General features: G+C 43.2%; 1 protein-coding gene across 17 annotated transcripts in view; it reads left to right on the top strand.

Moving 5' to 3' along the window:
• The window catches only part of LOC133485634 (regulating synaptic membrane exocytosis protein 1-like), a 109013-nt gene that overhangs the window by 45922 nt on the left and 41883 nt on the right, over positions 1-21208 (top strand). For 11 of the 17 annotated variants that reach the window (XM_061789663.1, XM_061789651.1, XM_061789646.1 and 8 more), the window contains 10 exons: positions 916-1184; positions 1598-2286; positions 14987-15027; positions 15604-15717; positions 15843-15942; positions 16578-16701; positions 17916-17933; positions 18516-18562; positions 20720-20835; positions 20924-21054. In XM_061789663.1, the coding sequence (XP_061645647.1) occupies positions 916-1184; positions 1598-2286; positions 14987-15027; positions 15604-15717; positions 15843-15942; positions 16578-16701; positions 17916-17933; positions 18516-18562; positions 20720-20835; positions 20924-21054 (1649 nt within the window). The remainder of the gene's footprint in view (positions 1-915; positions 1185-1597; positions 2287-14986; positions 15028-15603; positions 15718-15842; positions 15943-16577; positions 16702-17915; positions 17934-18515; positions 18563-20719; positions 20836-20923; positions 21055-21208) is intronic. The other 6 variants (XM_061789650.1, XM_061789664.1, XM_061789665.1 and 3 more) reach the window with 4 other exon arrangements.

The following is a 21208-nucleotide window of genomic DNA, read 5'->3' as shown; positions in this document are numbered from 1 at the left end:
TTATAGTGAGGCGTATAATTGTCGTGTCTCTTAGCTTTGGGTTGCAGACCTTGCAAGTTTCTCTTTTTTCCTGATTTAATAAAAGAATATAATCCTTAACTCAAACTACAATAATTTTTTTGAGCCCCCCTCTTAATACTTGCTAGACGAGGTGGGCTCTGCACTCTGCATCATAAGATACTAGTGGGTTGACAAGTTCACGCGCACTACACAAAAATAACTTCATCTGTATCAGTTATTCTGTTCAGGGTCACAGGGAGCTGGAGCCTATCCCCGCTAACTCTGGCCGAATGGCAGACTACACCCTGCACTCGTCGCCAGTTAGTCACTGGGCAAATATCATTTACACACACATTCGTCTGTCACTGTGTGGGAACTGAACTCACGCTGCCAGCACCCAAGTCAAGAGAATGTACGACTGTGACACAAAAAGTAACTTTTCTTTCAAAAACAAATAAATGCCACTCCTTAAAATGCAGCTATTCAAATGTAAACCGGCAAGGCTTGTCAAGCCATGTGTTTAAAGTCCAAGTCAAGTCAAGTGTCATGAATACCGTCAAAGTCAAGTTGAGTTTTTCATGTTTTAGCCAAGCCAGTCCCAAGTCCTATAAATGGCGACATAAGTCGGGCTCAAGTAAAGTCATGTGACTCAAATATCTCACCTCTACTCAATAATATTAACATGATCATGAGGAGGAGACTGTATTGTTGGGTGCTATTCTGGTGATTTGTCCTTAGTGTCTTATGTCAGATGCGACAGGGTCCATTTTCCAGAAACCCTGTCCAGGATAAGCACCATAGTGAGCGGACGGATAGGTCCATGGTATATTTTAGTTATTAAGATAAGCTCATATGGGAAACAACAGTTCACCACCATTTGTGTGTAATATCTAAATTTGACTGTTATTTTTGTAGGTCATCTGGGTTTGTAATAACTGCCGAAAACAACAAGAGATACTGACCAAGCCAGGCGAATGGTTCATCAGTCCGTCAGGAAAGCCCACTGGTCTCGGTTCAGCCATCAGTGAGCCATCTGTGTGCCAAACCACTGGTGATAAGAAGCTCCGATCCCACTCCCAAGCCCCTCCCGGCTCCACAACATCCTTAGACCCCAACACAGCCAGTGCACCTGGGAGCACAGCTGGAACAGACATCCGGTCACGAAGTGAACCACCAAGAGACACGTACGTTTTGTAACCAAACTGCATTTAAAACAAATAACGATGCCAAATGTCACTTGAGAACCAATTAATGTTTTTAGAGGAGCAGAACTCTTTTCTTTGAATTGGCATTTCTTACTACTCTCAAAGTAGCATTACATTTGATATGCTGTATATTTAAGTAAATGTAGTGAATATAACAGATACATTCTTGTTTCAATTTGGTTGGGAATTGGGGCCTCTCAATATCCACTCAGAAGGTCACTTGTGATTGTTCATGAAGCAATGCTTGAAGAACAAATGCTTGAACACGTATAAATGAGGACTAGGTCTACAGTAGGAATAACAGTTAGTTATCAGTTTTACAAAGCACAAACAATTCTATTCTATTAACAATTTTATTCTCTTGATCTCCATCCACTAATTTATTCCACTAGGAGAAATGGAAGAGGCGCTGGAGGAACTGGTCGGGGAGAGCGCAGGTCAGGCCACCCCATGTTGCAGACACAGGTTTCCATGGACCGAGACCTCCGGGGTGAATCCAGGGAGCACAGGGAAAGCCGACGACTCACAAAAGGACGTTCTTTAGAGATTGATCCAGTGGGAGGAAGTAGTGGGGTGAAACGGACACAAGAGGGGAGCTACCAACACATCGGCCACAGTGGTGCCCCCCCTCGTCAAGCAGGGCCAGTACCTTTTGGAGGCCGGGGCCATCCTGTACCAGTACAAGGCTGTGCAACTTCAATGATGGGGGAGGTGAGGGATGGTGGAGTGTCCGGACAAAGTACTGTCGGTGGACTGTGTGAACACACCCTTGTGCAACAAGACCACTCCCCTCACCTCAGAGAACCTCTGAGCTCAGGGCCTGGAGCAGCCCCTGCTCAGGGGCTTGTAGTGAGACGAACCAAAAGGAACAAGACTGACAGCATGTTACGCAATGATTCACTCAGCTCAGATCAATCAGAGTCCTTGCGTCCACCACCACCCAGACCCTATAAATCGAAGCGAGGGCTGGGGGCAGGAGGGAAGAGGCAGACCAGTGTCAGCAGCTCAGAGGAGGAGGGTGGGACCACGCCCGAATACAGTAGTTGTGAAGATGCTGAGATCGAAAGTGTTAGCGAGAGAGGTGAGATTTATTAATCTGTGCCATCTTTCAATCCATCACATAAAATATATGAGCTAGAGCAATGTCCGATACACTTAGTAGTTATCGTAATTTCTCGTGTATAATGCGCATTTCCCCCCCCCCAAAAAAAATTCAAAAGTCAATGATGTGCATTATACATAGGTATAGGGGAAAATAAAAAAAACTTTAACATTTTATAAATGTATGGCGCCATCTAGAGATTATGAAAAAGCTGTAGACTTTCATTCCAATATGCCACCGCCCTCATTTACTAAATAAAAGTAGGACTGTGAATTTAAAAAAAGAGCAAGTAAATAAAAAGAAAGCATTATGTGTTCAAATGAAGTGCTTAACTTCAGAATAATTCTTTGAAAAAACTAACAAAATACAGATACTTCATGTTTTGATCATATGGGTAGAAGCAAAATCATGCATTGTAAAAATGCAATATACATAGGTAGAAGGGTTTTCCAGAATTTTGAGGTCAACTTTGGGGGTGCGCATTATACATGGGTGCACATTATAAACGAGAAATTACATTACCTATGACGATGACGATATGTGACCTCATGACCGCGGAATCTTTTTTTTATTCCCAGTGACATGTTTAGCAGCTGGTATTGGTAATAGTGTTTAATTAAGTAAAGCAGTGGGTGATTGGTGACGGGATAGTGAGATATTTACTTACGGTGCAGCCATAGGGCTATGCCAGATAGCGCCTCCATTAGCCTTATCAGCAGTCGGGGTGACTTTGACAGCGCACAGTTTTCAGTTTTCTTTGTTTTCTCCATTCTCTTCATTTCACTTTTAAACTAGTCACGTTAGCAAAGCCAGCACGTTCATCGAGTGGCCGGTCATTTTCCTGTTGAGTAACAAAAAACTATACATGCGTTCCATTGAGGTCCATAGCGATGATTCATCCACTTGTAAACTGCTAAACTCCTGAGAATGTTGCTCGGAGTCGGCCCACTCATTTGAGAGGGAGAGTTTGCGTTGCTTGCGATTGTGTCACATGACTGAATCATGTCCGCTGATTCGGCGAATGAGGACGTTCATGTGTTTCCTCCTTTCTCTCTTCCTTTAATGCCGTCCATGCTCCCGTTCAGTTATTTTCTTTTTGAGACAGTATGAATACTCGATAATGTAAAATTGTGAATCCTTAAAACAACATTCACGATTATATCGAAGGCAATATATAACACCCACCCCCACTGTAAAGCGTCTTACTGTAAAAATTACAGTATTTTACTGGCAGCAGTGATCCTGTAAAATACTGTAAATTAATCTGGCATAAAATTGTAAATTTTTATATTCCTATTATATTTTCTAAGACTACTGAGAACAGCAACATACGAAAGAAATTTACAGTATTTTACAGGATCAATGCTGCCAGTAAAATACTATAATTTGTTGTGATTCATTAATATAATGTAATTTTATGAATATTTACAGTATGTCGACTGTATTTTTATCCATCAATATTTATTTTAATCTCCATTGTTGTGATTATTGATGATGATAATATTTTTTAATATCATATTATTATCCATCCATCCATCCATTTTCTTCTGCTAATCCGAGGTTGGGTCGCGGGGGCAGTAGGTTTAGCAGGTAAACCCAGACTTCCCTCTCCCCAGCCACTTCATCCAGCTCTTCCGGGGGATCCCGAGGCGTTCCGGGAGCCAGCCGAGAGTCTCCAGCATGTCCTGGGTCATCCCCGGACATGCCTGGAACACCTCACCAGGAAGGCGCCCAGGAGGCATCCTAATCATATGCCCGGCCACCTCATCTGGCTCCTCTCAATGCGGAGGAGCAGCGGCTCTACTCTGAGCCCCTCCCGGATGACTGAGCTTCTCACCATATCTAGAAGGGAGAGCCTGGACACCCTGCGGAGGAAACTCATTTCGGCCGCTTGTATCCGGCCGGGATCTTGTTCTCATGACCATAGGTAGGGTAGGAATGTAGATCGACCGGTAAATTGAGAGGTTTGCCTTTCAACTTAACTGCTTCTTCACCACAACGGACCGATACAAAGTCCGTATCACTGTAGACGCTGCACCGATCCGCCTGTCGATCTCTCGTTTCATTCTTCCCTCACTTGTGAACAAGACCCCAAGATACTTGAACTTCTCCACTTGGGGCAGGATCTCATCCCCGACCTGGAGAGGGCACGCTACCCTTTTTCGACTGAGGACCATGGTCTCAGATTTGGAGGTGCTGATTTTCATTTCAGCCGCTTCACACTTGATTGCGAACCGCTCCAATGAGAGTTGGAGATCACGGCTTGATGAAGCCAACAGAGCCACATCATCTGCAAAAAGCAGAGATACAATACTGAGGCCACCAAACCGGATATTCGTTGCACCTATAATTCTGTCCTTAAAAGTAATGAACGGAATCGGTGACAAAGGGCAGCCTTGGTGGAGTCCAAGCCTCACTAGAAACGAGTCTGACTTACGGCCGGCAGTGCGGACCAAACTATGACACTGGTCATACAGGGACTGAACAGCCCGTATCAAGGAGTTATTATTATTATCATGGTAATCACCACTACCATCATCATTATCAATGATAAAGACAAAAGAAAGGTAGATCCTTTTCAACCTTTTTTTACTTGAAAGTCTAACAGCGTTAGACGAGCTTAACTCTTGTGACTTTAACAACTGTAAACGAAAAAAAAAAAAACATGAACCACAACGTATTTGTTTGTGTGTGAGTGTAAAAATCACACAAAAGTCCCACTTGAAATCACCAAACCTCTTGATGAGTGTACAGACGTGGATTCACCGATGCTGGCTTGTTTTGCAGCATCCTGCCACTTTTCTTGCTTGGTCCCTTGTCACTCTTAGTTTTGGGTCCCCTCTTTGGATTTATGTCAGCGAAGCTTCTCGACAAACAAAGTAAAACAACAACAAAAATCAGTCTTTCAGGTGACAATGTATTAATCTAGTATAAACATTGACTGGTCATGACGTTAACAGTGGGCTGTTGTTGGCCCCAGGGACTGTCAGGCATTTATTTGTCTAAATATATCTACATTTATTTGTCTAAATATGTCTAACAGTTCTTAAGGGAAACATTCAAAATATGCCAAATAAGGCCAGTAACACCTAAGCCTCAAAATGTCTGCATGGACCGTTTGCTTATTTTGACTATGAAAGGGTCAGAAAATGTCCTGTGAATAAGTGCTTTTTCCCCTTTTCCCAGAAAACTTGAAATTTTCAAATATCTAGCAGGTTAGGGTTAGGTTAGGTTATCCCTGATGTCTCGTTGACGAGGCGTCAGGGATAAAATGATTTAATAACACATCAAAGACAAATACATTTTTGGGACGTCAATTGCAAAGAGTTGAGTTGACAGTTGATCTGTTCTGTACTGTAGTCACTCCCTAGGGACAACGACCGCCCACTGTTAACCTCATGATGGCCAGTCAATGTTAACGGAGACAATGACGTTTTGCAGCGCGAAAAGAAACGCAAAGGTCTGAGTCTTCCACCGTCATGCCAAGACTGTTCGTAAACAAAAATAGTATGTAATCTGAGGTAATTTTTCTTTTGAAAATATAGTTCGTGCGGCACGGTGGACGACTGGTTAGAACTTCTGCCTCACAGTGCTGAGGAGTGGGGTTCAATTCCCGGCCCCACCTGTGTGGAGTTTGCATGTTCTCCCCGTGCTTGCGTGGGTTTTCTCCGGGCACTCCGGTTTCCTCCCACATCCCAAAAAACATGCATGGTAGGATAATTGAAGACTCTAAATTGCCCGTAGGTGTGAATGTAAGTGCGAATGGTTGTTTGTTTCTATGTGCCCTGCGATTGGCTGGCAACCAGTTCAGGGTGTACCCTGCCTCCTGCCCGATGATAGCTGGGATAGGCTCCAGCACGCCTGTGATCCTAGTGAGGAGAAGCAGCTCAAAAAATGGATGGATGGATGGATCTGTTCTTATTTCCTTTAGCATGTCTATGGATTTTTGCATTACTGTATTATTTTGCCTGTTTGGCTGTTAGGTCAAGCAGAAAGGAGGATCTGTTTCCCTTTTTTGCCGGAACATTTTTACTGTGTCGCAAAGGACTTTTTAAACTGCTGCTGTGGTTTCTTAGTATTTTGATGGATATATATTGAGAATCAAAGTTGATCAGTCAAACAGAACAAGGTTTCTAGAGGGGCGGGAGAAAGACAACAACAAAAGACAAAGCACTAGCTGTAAAAAGGATGAGGAAAGTAAATCATTATATACCTAGAAAAATGACACATTAGATAAGAGTGTTGTGTGGGGCAGTAGTGCTACACCCTGTGAGGGAAGGACAGGACAAGATAGGACAGGACAAGGACAGGAGGGAAACCATACAGGACAAGGGTCGTGAACCCGGCAGTACAACTGAAGTGTGGTGGGAGTGGCTATGTAAATTATAAACCTCTATAGGACCAGCGTGTGAGTGAGGTGATACCCAAGAAATTTGCATATTCATAAGTTATTTGTCGCAATGAGTGAGTGACCCCACACCCATGCAAGAGAATTGACACTGTTTCGCATGCACGATGACCGTCAGAAGTGTCCTGTACTTGCTGTGCCTGCACCGTGGGGGCTGGTGACCCCACCCACTCAATCGAGAGGCGGGGTCGGGGTTCTTGGGGTTGCCGTTGACAACCGGGCCATAGGCGTAGACGCTACAATGTTCAAACTGAAGATGATTTTAAATGCAGCATTTGTTCTCTGTACATCTTTTTTTGGAGAAGAATTGCAGTGCTTCGAACCTTTGCTGGTTTTAATACACAATGCATGCCTCAGGCCAGAGCCAGCAGCCTGACTGTCATTGTGACCAGTGTGCATGTAAACAAGTGTGTCTTAGACTGTGTGCATGTTTCTGTGTCTCCAAATGCTTTGCTGAGTGTCATATTATATTGTTTTCAGCTTGGCCCTAAGGAAATTAGTTGGTAGTGACAGTCGCACTGAAGAGTGTACATGTGTGTGCATGTTTGTGTGTTTGTGATGGGTCCATTTGACCCCATTTGATTCATGTGTTGACCTCGTGTGGCCTCACATAGAAAACTATGTCCTAAAGCGCTGGAAGACACAGCTGTTAACGCTCTAACATTGTTATTTCCAAGTGGGGTGATGTCACATCACTGCTAAGCATTCTTTGGAACTAGAGCTCATTGCTAAGGAGCTAACAGCAAAAACATGGAATCATATTTTTACGAATTTTATAGCGCTTACAAGAATCGGGATTGTTGCTGTTCATATAACCTAACAGTCCCTGCTCAGAGAAAGGCTTACTTTTGTGATTTAGGAATGCAATGTGTTGAGTTGTAGAATTTGGCTAATAAATGTATAAATGTATCAACATTATAATGAGTTACCCTAAGAACCTGTGTTATTTCGATCAGACTGAGGAGCATTTCACATTTAGCATTTCAAAAGCCTCAGAAATTATCATTAAATGAACACCTCCATACGATTAGTTAAAGTAAACACAAATAATATTATGCATATGGATTTCCATCCAACCATTTTCCGTACCACTTATCCTTACGAGGGTCAAGGGTGTGCTGGAGCCTGTCTCAGCTGAATCAGGGCAAGAGGCAGTGTACACCCTGAACTGGTCGCCAGCCAATCGCAGGGCACATGTAAACTAACAACCATTTGCGCTATGGGTAATTTAGAGTTTGAGGAGGGAGGAAACCCATGCAGGCACAGTGAGAAATGCAAACTCCACACATGCGAGGCCGGATTTGAACCCGGGTACTCAGAACTGTGAGGCAGATGTGCTAACCAGTCATCCACTGTTTCACCATATAGTTATCATTTTTGTTATTAATGTTGAAAGATTGGTTAAATGCCCACTATGTTTTACAAAGCATGCATTTTTCGTACTGTATTTCTTAAATAACACTGTAAATTTCATACTAGTCTAAAACTAGTGACGGGTTTCTGTCACACAAATTCTTATGTTTGGAAATAATTTTACCCGCATTTCCTTTTAAAAAGACAAGCTCCAAATACCCATCCATCCATTATACTCATTAGTGTTGCTGTCAGCTGTAGCCTATGTCAGACTTTGAGGTACACCCCGAAGCGGTCGCCAGCCAATCGCAGGGCACATAGAAACAAACAACTATTCACACTCACATTCACACCTACAGGCAATTTAGAGTCTCCAATCAACAAACCATGCATGTTTTTGGGATGTGGGGGGAAACCGGAGTGCCCGGAGAAAACCCACCCAGGCACGGGGAGAACATGCAAACTCCACACAGGTGGGGCCGGGATTTGAACCCCGGTCCCCAGAACTCTGAAGGAGATTTGCTGACCAGTCGCCCACCGTGCCGGCATGGACCATTCAGAGAGCACAAATTTTCAAGCACAAATTTTGTTCAAATGTTCCATCCATCCATCCATTTTCAACACCGCTTATCCTGGTTAGGGTCGCGGGACGCTGGAGCCTATCCCAGCTGACTTCGGGCGAAAGGCGGACTACACCCTGAACTGGTCGCCAGTCAGTCGCAGGGCACATATAGACACGGACAACCATTCGCACTCACATTCACGCCGTCACTGAGTGGGAACTGAACCCACGCTGCCTGCACCAAAGTCAGGCGAGTGTACCACTACACCATCAGTGACATACTGTTCAAATGTTCTGTTTTGCAACTTCTGGAGATATTGACATCAGAGGTTCCACTGCATATTCAAGATAATGCATCAAAATTACAAGGCAGACACAATATTACAGGTTTCACTGAATAATACATTGCCGACTTATACAAACCTGTGACATCTGATTGTTGTAGTTTCTGCAGAAGTCCAAAGTTAGATGCAACACCAAGCATTATGACACTGAGCAGGTGGAGGATATGTGTTGTTTTTGTCAGAGCAGGTTTTACCGTACTGTATACACTACAGCATGGCAGCAAGACACTGCTTCCTTTTTTTAGCTTCAGACTGAGACAGGATCAATTATGAAATGTAGTTGCTGGCAGCTGAGAGGCATGCAAGCTTTTAAATCATTTGACTTTTTTAAAATCATTGTGAGATCACAATGGAAACACACGCATGCACGCACGCACGCAAACAAACACACACACACACGCACACACAAGCTCTGTCTGTGGAGGTAACCACTCTCGACCAGGCTGGAAATCAGAACAGTGTACTGCATTCTGCCTGTGTGGTCTTGAGCCAGATATTAACACACTCAAGAGCACATACAAATATAGACAAAAGTAAAAATGTAATTTCTGGTTTTATTTTTAAAAGAGGTTAGATGTCAGGGTTACAGAAGGGCTATACTTGTACAGTACATTAGTATGTAGAGTATATTATTTAAGAATATATAATTGATCCATGGGGTCCTGACTCTATATGTCCAGGCCTTTTTAAGACTGCAAACATAACATTCTCAACCACGTGGCCTGACCACTGCACAGAATTACATTCATGCTTGAGTTATGAAACTGAGAATTTAGTTTGCTTTAAGATTACATAATGCCACTATAAGTTGTCACAACCCATTCTCCTCATAGTCTGCCTGCTCCGAGGGATGCTTGGCTCTGTTTTACTCTTATTTTACTGTATGTCATAACAAAGGCGTTGAAGTGCTGCACACATTTCAACAACGCCTCCCTGCACATGTGAACGGAAGCGAGTACAGCTGGAAGAACCCCTGAATAATATTTTTCATCACTGTCTGAAATATGATATTGAATTTTTAAAAAAGAAAGATGATTTTGTTCGGTTTCTCATGTCAGTTGACAAATCATCAAGGACACCTGAATCAATGACAAATAAGGCAAGGTATGGAGAACCCTGAAAGTCAATACCAACTGATGACATTGACAATATGATCTCAGTTTTCATATATTGACGTGAGCTCCACAACTCTCCTAATTTTATTCCTTAACACAAGTAGTGACTCAAACTTTAATGGTTAGCACAGTTGGGCCTTCTTTGTAGACTGTGTGTCAATCTGTTCAAGTTCATTTGCTCACATCTATGTGCAGAGTCAACCTTTCAAGCTTTGCCTTTGACAGTGACCCAATCAGGAATGGAAGGAGAAGGTTCTCCCAAGACTATAACTGTTAACTCTGAGTTTTAATTCGACATTTGTGGCTTTCCAAGAGTGGATAAGGAAGTTTAGCTCTTCTGCTTATTGATCTTGTCGGCTTGTAATAGATATGACAGTATAGTAGTGAAACAGTTTTTAACATGGATTTTCCAGATTGATTTCCTTCTTTTGTAACTCCTTTTGTGGAACAAATCATTGTGTTTCAGGTTGTCATGATTCTTTGGTTTCTTACATTATTTTCTGAAAAATAAGTGAATAAATGTTAGCCTCATTTGTCTACAAATGTTTTGCAAACAGCAGAAATGGTCAGATGGAATAATAGTAGTGTCCCAATTGAACATCAATTTGACTGCATCAGCAATTTTTGAGTAAAATTTCAACATTCTTTACTGTCATGAAAAAGTAGTTAAAGCCCATCTTTCTAGTAAAACAAACAAACAAACAAAAAACAATAAAACATTTAGTCTAAAATTTAATGACATATGACAAAGACATAAAAAGAAGTTAGCTCTGTCCAGAGGATTTTACTTTTGCCATTGGGGAGTCAGGGTTTGAATCCCTCTGCAGACAAGACTAACTTGTAGTTGGATGTTGGAGTGATGACCGTCAGTTTGTCCTTGAGCAAAGCATCAAATGCCACCTTAGCCTAACCACAGAATATGTACAGCAGAGTGAAGATTTCCATTCACTGATGAAAAATGGGGGGCCCCGGTGGCCCGCGTCCGGGCAAGGGAAAACGAAGTCCATTGTTTGTCGTCATCATTAGGGGTCTTTGAGCCGTGCTTTGTCTGGTCCCTCACCTAGGACCTGTTTGTCATGGGTGACCCTGCCAGGGGCATAAAGCCTCAGACAACTTAGCTCCTAGGATCACTGGGACACACAAACCCCTCCACCACGACAAGGTGACGGCTCAAGGAGGGTGGTGGTGGGGCTCGAAGGCGAGCGCCTGGTGGCCGGGGCCTGCACCCATGGGGCCCGGCCGGGCACAGCCCGAAAGGGTAACGTGGGTCCCCCTTCCCATGGGCTCACCACCTGTGGGAGGGGCCATTGGGGTCGGGTGCAGTGTGAGCTGGGCGGTGGCCGAAGGCGGGGACCTTGGCGATCCGATCCCCGGCTACAGAAGCTGGCTCTAGGGACGTAGAATGTCACCTCTCTGGCAGGGAAGGAGCCCGAGCTGGTGTGTGAGGTCGAGAAGTTCCGACTCCATATAGTCGGACTCGCCTCCACACACACCTTGGGCTCTGGTACCAGTCTTCTCGAGAGGGGTTGGACTCTCTTCCACTCTGGAGTTGCCCATGGTGAGAGGCGCCGAGCAGGTGTGGGTATACTTATTGCCCCCCGGCTCGGCGCCTGTACGTTGGGGTTCACCCCGGTGGACGAGAGGGTAGCCTCCCTCCGCCTTCGGGTGGGGGGACGGGTCCTGACTGTTGTTTGTGCCTATGCACCAAACAGCAGTTCAGAGTACCCACCCTTTTTGGAGTCCTTGGAGGGGGTGCTGGAGAGCGCTCCCGCTGGGGACTCCATTGTTCTGTTGGGGGACTTCAATGCTTACGTGGGCAATGACAGTGAGACCTGGAAGGGCGTGATTGGGAGGAACGACCCCCCCCGATCAGAACCCGAGCGGTGTTCTGTTATTGGACTTCTGTGCTCGTCACGGATTGTCCATAACGAACACCATGTTCAAGGGTGTCCACACGTACACTTGACACCAGGACACCCTAGGTCGCAGTTCGATGATCGACTTTGTGGTCGTGTCATCGGACTTGCGGCCGCATGTCTTGGACACTCGGGTGAAGAGAGGGGCGGAGCTGTCAACTGATCACCAGTTGGTGGTGAGTTGGCTCCGATGGTGGGGGAAGATGCCGGTCCGACGTGGCAGGCCCAAACGTATTGTGAGGGTCTGCTGGGAACGTCTGGCAGAATCCCCTGTCAGAAGGAGTTTCAACTCCCACCTCCGACAGAACTTTGCTCATGTTCCGGGGGAGGCGGGGGACATCGAGTCCGAGTGGACCATGTTCCGCGCCTCCATTGCTGAGGCGGCCGACCGGAGCTGTGGCCGTAAGGTGGTCGGTGCCTGTCGTGGCGGCAATCCCCGAACCCGTTGGTGGACACCAACGGTGAGGGATGCCGTCACGCTGAAGAAGGAGTCCTATCGGGCCTTTTTGGCCTGTGGGACTCCTGAGGCAGCTGATGGGTACTGGCTGGCCAAGCGGAATGCAGCTCTGTTGGTCGCTGAAGCAAAAACCCGGGCATGGGAGGAGTTCGGTGAGGCCATGGAGAAAGACTTCCGGACGGCTTCGAGGAAATCCTGGTCCACCATCCGTCGTCTCAGGAGAGGAAAGCAGTGCACCACCAACACTGTGTATAGTGGGGATGGGGCGCTGCTGACCTCGACTCGGGACGTTGTGAGTCGGTGGGGAGAATACTTCGAAGACCTCCTCAATTCCACCGACACGCCTTCCCATGGGGAAGCAAAGTGTGGGTTCTCTGAGGCGGGCTCTCCTATCTCTGGGTTTGAGGTCACCGAGGTAGTTAAAAAGCTCCTCGGTGGCAGGGCCCCGGGGGTGGATGAGATTCGCCCGGAGTTCCTAAAGGCTCTGGATGTTGTGGGGCTGTCCTGGTTGACACGCCTCTGCAACATCGCGTGGACATCGGGGACAGTGCCTCTGGATTGGCAGACTGGGGTGGTGGTCCCCCTTTTTAAGAAGGGGGACCGGAGGGTGTGTTCCAACTACAGGGGGATCACACTGCTCAGCCTCCCTGGTAAGGTCTATTCAGGGGTGCTGGAGAGGAGGGTCCGTCGGGAAGTCGAATCTCAGATTTAGGAGGAGCAGTGTGGTTTTCGTCCTGGCCGTGGAACAGTGGACCAGCTCTACACCCTCGGCAGGGTCCTCGAGGGTGCATGGGAGTTCGCCCAACCAGTCTACATGTGTTTTGTGGACTTGGAGAAGGCGTTCGACCGTGTCCCTCGGGGAGTCCTGTGGAGAGTGCTTCGGGAGTATGGGGTACCGAACCCCCCTGATACGGGCTGTTCGGTCCCTGTACGACCGGAGTCAGAGTTTGGTCCGCATATCCGGCATTAAGTCGGACTCGTTCCCGGTGAGGGTTGGACTCCGCCAAGGCTGCCCTTTGTCGCCGATTCTGTTCATAACTTTTATGGACAGAATTTCTAGGCGCAGCCGAGGCGTAGAGGGGGTCCGGTTTGGTGGCCTCAGTATTGCATCTCTTTTTGCAGATGATGTGGTTCTGTTGGCTTCATCAAGCCGTGACCTCCAACTCTCATTGGAGCAGTTCGCAGCCGAGTGTGAAGCGGCTGGGATGAGAATCAGCACCTCCAAATCTGAGACCATGGTCCTCAGTCGGAAAAGGGTGGCATGCCATCTCCAGGTCGGGGATGAGTTCCTGCCCCAAGTGGAGGAATTCAAGTATCTTGGGGTCTTGTTCACGAGTGAGGGAAGAATGGAACGGGAGATCGACAGGCGGATCGGTGCAGCGTCTGCAGTGATGCGGACTTTGTATCGGTCCGTTGTGGTAAAGAAAGAGCTAAGCCGAAAGGCGAAGCTCTCAATTTACCGGTCGATCTTCGTTCCTACCCTCACCTATGGTCATGAGCTGTGGGTCGTGACCGAAAGAACAAGATCCCGGATACAAGCGGTCGAAATGAGTTTCCTCCGCAGGGTGTCCGGGCTCTCCCTTAGAGAGAGGGTGAGAAGCTCGGTCATCCGGGAGGATCTCAGAGTAGAGCCGCTGCTCCTCCGCATTGAGAGGAGCCAGATGAGGTGGCTGGGGCATCTGATTCGGATGCCTCCCGGACGCCTCCCTGGTGAGGTGTTCCGGGCATGTCCCACCGGGAGGAGACCCCGGGGACGACCCAGAACACGCTGGAGAGACTACATCCTTCGGCTGGCCTGGGAACGCCTCGGGATCCCCCCGGAAGAGCTGGATGAAGTGGCTGGGGAGAGGGAAGTCTGGGCGTCCCTGTCCCTGCTGAAGCTACTGCCCCCGCGTCCACCCGGATAAGCAGTAGAGAATGGATGGATGGATGGATGATGAAAAATGGTCCAATAAACACGCAATAAAACACTCGACCTTAACTAAAAGGGAAAATAAAGCTAAAGAAAAATCAAAACATGCTTTTCTTTACATTTGAGAAACTGAGTTCTGGTGAAGTACACAGCGGTCTTGCACAATATTGTGATCATTGCTATTTCTGACTAATACTTTACAACATTCCAAACAGGAGATTTTGTGTGACTTTATATTTGTCCTGACATTATTAATCAAATTCTAAATTTGGAGAGGTTCCATTTCTCTATTAAGGCATTTTTTGGTGGTCTTTTTAATTCTAAATTTTCCACCACACTGCTTGAGCCATATTACAGTGATGTACACTAGGTTGTTTTCTCAAATTTACATTTGTCTTTCTCACACACCTTCCAATACATACAGTATCTAAAACTGAATGTTCCATGAATTCTAACCCCATTGAAAATGTATTCAAAATGAGGTTCCAAATTTGGCAAGGAGTTAGTAATTGTTTGTTTGATTTTTGTTTTACGCAGTACAGTATAGAGTAAATTGTATATTGAAAAGGTTGTCTTAGCTTCACTTTATCAAAGCCCATCTTCCTCTTACAGGTGACTGGGAGTGCTACCCTCATGACCCCACTGTATGGCATGTAAGTATTTCTCAACTCGATTCCACTCCACTCAACTTCATTTCTATAGCACAACACCCGCAGCGCTAACATACTGTACATAAAACATAAAAGACAATAATTAAAGTAATAATAATACAAATGGGCGGCACGGTGGACGACTGGTTAGATCGTCTGCCTCGCAGTTCTGAGGACTGTGGTTCAAATCCCCGCCCCGTCTGTGTGGAGTTTGCATATTCTCCCCGTGCCTGCGTGGGTTTTCTCCGGGCACTCCGGTTTCCGCCCACATCCCAAAAACATGCATGGTAGGTTAATTGAAGACTCTAAATTGCCCGTAGATGTGAGTGTCAATGGTTGTTTGTTTATATGTGCCCTGCAATTGGCTGGCAACCACTTCAGGGTGTACCTCGCCTCTCGCCCGGAGATAGCTGGGATAGGCTACAGCACGCCCGTGACCCTAATGCGGATAAGTGGTACAGAAAATGGATGGATGGATTCTTTTGTCATCATATCGCTTATTGTTACTTTTAAATGTAGCTCAGTGTTATGTGCCAGGTCCCAGTCACAAGTCTAGTAAGCTCCTGTTTCTTGTTGCAGCATCCTGTAACCTGGCAACCATCCAAAGAGGGTGACCATCTGATTGGCAGAATCACCCTCAGTAAGAGGAGCACAACCATGCCTAAAGAAGCTGGGGCTCTACTGGGATTGAAGGTCAGGATGGCATTGGACACTTACCGCAGACACACACGCAAGATAAACAAGTTGGCTTCACAAGCCTCTCCAAAAGGGTTTCATATAGTTGATGTTCCTCATGGCATCCCTCTTTCTCGTTGTAGGTGGTCGGAGGTAGAATAACAGAGTCAGGAAGATTAGGTGCCTTCATCACCAAGGTCAAGAAGGGCAGCCTGGCTGATGTGGTTGGACATCTGAGAGCAGGTATACTGAAACTTTGTGAGTCCTCAAAAATAGAGAAGAAGCCCAAATACTTGTGTCTTCAGGCCTCTTACAGAAATTGAATGCTTTAAAAATATATATATATATATAATTAATATAGATACAGTACAGTATGCCTGTTTTTGCTCATTGCAACACCTGTTAGCATTTACACATAATTTCAGAAAAAAACTACAACTATTATGGTTCCATTTCATTTTGTTCAACAGGGAATTTGTAGTGTCCTCGCATATTTTATCTTGAAGGTTATTTCAGAATAGTACTTTTTCACAATTCCCGACAGGTCAAAATGAAAAAAAAATAAAAATAAAAAAAATCCTGCTAGATGGTTATATGAATAAAAAAGTATTTATTACACTGAACAAAGCCAGTGATTTTAAATCAATCCCACACGTGTGTATTTACTGCTGGAAATTCTTACAAAATAAACTAGTGGGAAAAAATATCTTCATAACATAGCCCTCTTAGAAATAGGCATCTTTATCAGGAACCTATGGATTTTAGAAAAGATATCATGCCAGGAAACCAACGTGAGACGAACAATACAATGCTAATACTGTATTGCTAATCGCATAAAATCACTTTCACACAAAGTATGACACAACATCTAATTTCAGGGGATGAAGTTTTGCAGTGGAACGGGAAACTGTTACCAGGAGCCACCATGAAGGAAGTTTACAACATCATCCTTGAATCTCAAGCTGAGCCCCAAGTCGAGCTAGTTGTATCCCGGCCTATTGGGTAAGTAGTGTGTTTTTAAAGACAGCTCATGTGAGAGAATACATAGACACAAGTAAATTCAGATATACTCACTCACTGGACACTTCATTAGGTATACTCGAGTCTCAGTCTACAAGAACTGTATCAAAAAGTCTACCTTTGCAAACACAACAATGCCTAGCTTTGATTGATGAATTGTTTTGACTGATTGTTTGTTAGCGTAGCGTCTCGTAAAGGCCGAATCTTTCATAGTTTATGTGTTCCCATTAGATTGTGCTGGTGTCTAATTATACGCTGTTTTAAGCCTGGAAATTAAACACATGTACAATTCATTTCATATGTCCTATTCGGTAAAATAAAATATGCTGTTAAGCTCTAAAATATAAGATACAGTAATGCAAACAAAACTGGATGTAGACAGTAGATATTTCACAGTCAACATATATAATTACAAATTACCCAACGCTCTACTCAGCAATTTCTGTTTGTGTTTGTAACAATGATTTATTTATTTTTATTTTTTTTTTAAATATGAACACTCGTTTAAATTTAGATATCGCTGGCATCGGGCCAAAACCTCTGCTGTCAAACTATTTCAAACTTAATATTTTTTCACAAATCTATACTACTGTATTGGTCAGTCCCCACATGTGTGTGTCACTGTATTTTTTACAAATTATTGACTAATCTAAAGTGTTGAAAATGGCTTTCTCTCTTTGCTCTCCTGAAAAGTGATGTTTTGGAGTTACGAGGATAATGCTCGACGCCAGCGATATGAAGTAATGTTTCTCAAAACGTGCAGTACTTAAAAGTTATGAGAACAACAATCACAAAAACCATAAAAGATCATCCAGGATAATGTGCTTTTCTTTCAACATTTCACATTTTGAACAGGAATGAGGGATGAAATTAAACCTCTAAAGTTATTATTATTTATTTGACTGAAATTATTATTATTTATTTGACTGATTGTACTGTATTATTCATGATATATATATATATATATATATATATATATATATATATATATATGTATATATATATATATATTATTATTTTTTAATTAATAACTTAAATAAGAAGCATGGATTCATGGATAACAGTTATTTTCAACATTATTGACATTGTCTTTATTGATGTTGTATTATCTTTGATATTGTTTTTATCCATAACGTTGACATACATTTTGGAACACAAAGTTGAATGTATTAATTTCTCTCCAAACACTGACAAAGGGTGTATAGAAAATATCAGTAAGTAATCCTACCATTTTTTAGGACCATTGATCCCTCATGCTTATGGAAATATAGTTTCCTATTGCTGATGCCATTTTGCATCTCGAAAAGAGAAGATCTTTCATTTAGATGAGCTCATGCGCAAATTGGCTTTAAATGAATATCATTGCATTTGTCCATCTCAATTACTGTATATTTTTAACTCAAAGGGATGCAAAATGGGAGTTGTGAATCAAAGTCAATTGTTTTCCACAAGCCAAATTAGCCAACATTCCAAGAAAAAATCATTTGATACGTAGCACGCTCCAAACTTTGCTAACACTGCTGTTTTGATTTTGGCTGCTGGAATCGATGAAGCACGATTTGAGTTTATTTTAATGATGCTTGCTTTATTCATTTTATCTATATTTGTGTTTAGTAAACTATTATGCCTCCGAACCATGTGATATTTTAGCTTGAACATCTACAGTACTGTAGCTAACCAGTTTGAATACTATTAGAAATTTGACTCAAGCATGCGAGCCTGCGCATCCACAAAACTACAAACTTTAATGTATGTAATGTCAACATGCAAATGACTCGTGCATTTTTCTTTTTCAGTGATATCCCAAGAATCCCAGACACATCCCACCCTCCATTAGAATCTAGTAGGTATCACTTATGTTATACAGTGGAAGCTCCAAAGTAGAACCCAATCCATTCCCTGACGCTCGTCGACTTCCAATTATTTTGAAATAAAATAAAATTAAAATACCATAGAGATCCATTGGAATTTAAATAATCTATTCCATAGCCAAACCACTGCCTCATCAAGTGAGCTGGCAGTTTACAATTACATTACAACAATTACAATTTAAGTTGTTAACGATCACACATGTAAATATACAGTACCTCACATACACTCAGTCGACTCTGTGTGGGATGCGTTCCATTCTTCTTGGATTGTTATTTTTGATTTATTGTTGGGTCAGCCATATTATGCAGAACTGCCAGGACAGAGATGCGTGAATTGTGTATCTACCGGGTGATTGAAAAGTAACTCCCTATTTTTAAGTGTTTGTAATTTATTTCTGAATTATCATTCTTACAAGAAATGAACATGAGAAGAGAGTGTATTGCATGGAGTTTTATTTAAAATTCGATATGGGCGCCAGCATTAGCCAACAGCTTCTCAAGCTGCCTGGGAACCGCATTAACTGATTTCACAAGGAACTCTTGTGGGATGGAAGACATAACTTCTCGTATTTGCCCTTCAAGTTCTTCCAAAGTCGTTGGTTTGGTAGACTAGACTTGCTCCTTTAATCATGGAACATACACAAAGAAATTGAGAACAATATTACAACATATGAATAAATTATAAGTATTTTAAAATAGGGAGTTACTTTTCAATTAGCCTGTAGATTGCGTTAGAAAGACCACACTGACTTGGTGCTGTTTTCCTTAACCGAATGTCGACATATTAAACAAAGCTCACTTTCATTCTTTTTATTAGCAAAATTGCCCTGATTGTGGGTGACAAGTTGGATGAGTGGTTAGCACATCTGCCTCACAGTTTGGGGTTGGAATGTGGGCTCCGGACCTTCCTGTGTTTGCATGTTCTTGTTTTATTATGGCGTTTCCCTGTATTTGTCTCCAATTAAATTCCGAACATATATAAAAAAATATTTTTCTTTGAATCCAACCAGCTTCTTTTCTGCTTATCCACCCATAAAGACTGAGATTGAATCTTGTGTTCTTGTGAAGCATGAATAATTGTGTATTTTTCATGCATAGGCCTGAAATAACACAGGAGCCATCTGACAGTTTTCACAAGCTACTTCATTCAAATAGAGATGGTGCTGTACTGTCCATTAAAAGCCCGAACACTCAAGATCCTAAACACACAGTGTGTAATGCCAAATACATCTGCAATTTCTTTTGCCTTTATGAAGCTTCGTAGTCAGCGCAAACCCATTTTTACTTGTCGGGAACAGGAACAGAACTGTTTTAATGGTACGTGTCACTTTCTGCCATAAAAGGTCCATGTTCTAACCTGTAAAAGTCTGCTGATCTGTCAACAAATACAGCTGGTAGTGGCTTGTGAACATAGCAGCATTTAGCAGCTTAAAAGATAGCTCTGCCAAATCTGAGGGACTGGAGGAAAAAAAGGGTTTATGAACAATTATTGCAATCTGGAACTACATTCTCACAAATGTAATATGTAGTTCTCACTACTCTATAGTGTTGGATCCAATTTACCATAAAATCTGTTGGGCTACAACAACAGGAAAAAAAATCTCAAAACAAGTAATAAAATATTTTGAAAAATAACATTTTTCTCCCTAAAAAGAACCTGCCAATGGAACTAATATTTTGACTATTGACTTGATAAGATTCTTAAAATAAGATATTGTATCATGTCTTTTTGAAAATTGAGGGTAAAAAATGCCTCAAAATAAGTACAGTAAGATGTTTTCACTAGAAATAAGATCAATTCACTAGGTAAGATTTGCAGTGCAGGATTAAAGCGACATAAATAGTTGTTCAGAGCACGCTATCAGGCTCAAGAAATAAATTTACAGCAAGTCCACATTTATACAATTTCAAATCTAAAGTCACCAGAACCCAGTCGCAAAAAACTGAACCTCTGCGGTTAGCCTTTTTTTTTTTTTGGAAGCAAAAGCTGATATAAAAAAATAATAAATACTCCAAACATTGCAAATACTGTAATTCACACTGTTTTGTTTTCTTTTACCATCAACATAGGCTCAATCGTCAATTCTTGAGATTTTCAAATAATTGTTTTGTTTCTTTTTACTTCGTAGCAGGTTCGAGTTCATTCGAGTCCCAGAAGATGGAGAGACCTTCTGTAAATCTCTTATCTCCCAGCAGTCCCAGAATGATTCTAGATGCTCCACAGCTAATGCCAGGAAAACTTTCTGTGAGTTTGTATGCTCTATAAATCAGCTGTTGTGTGTTTCACATTGTGAAGTCTCTGGACAAAATGTGTGTATGTATTTGTCCTGCAGGTGAAGCTGTGGTACGACAAAGCGGGTCACCAGCTAATAGTCAATGTGCTTCAGGCAGTAGAACTCCCTCTACGGCCTGATGGCCGACCCAGAAGCCCATACGTTAAAATGTACTTCCTTCCTGATCGCAGGTAGGGGTGTCAAATGTTTGAGTTATACTATGAAGTAGTGTCCGATGCCGATATTTGGTAGATTAAATTTCCGATAACCGATTCATCGGGCAATTAATTAAAAAAATTTTTTTTTAATAAAATTCACTTCTTTTTTGGTCCATTAATGCTTACA

Source organism: Phyllopteryx taeniolatus, chromosome 11 (assembly GCF_024500385.1).
Source record: "Phyllopteryx taeniolatus isolate TA_2022b chromosome 11, UOR_Ptae_1.2, whole genome shotgun sequence".
Classification (NCBI taxonomy): Eukaryota; Metazoa; Chordata; class Actinopteri; order Syngnathiformes; family Syngnathidae; genus Phyllopteryx; species Phyllopteryx taeniolatus.
The sequence above is the reverse complement of the archived record's forward strand: the minus strand, read 5'-3'. Positions and strand labels throughout refer to the sequence as shown.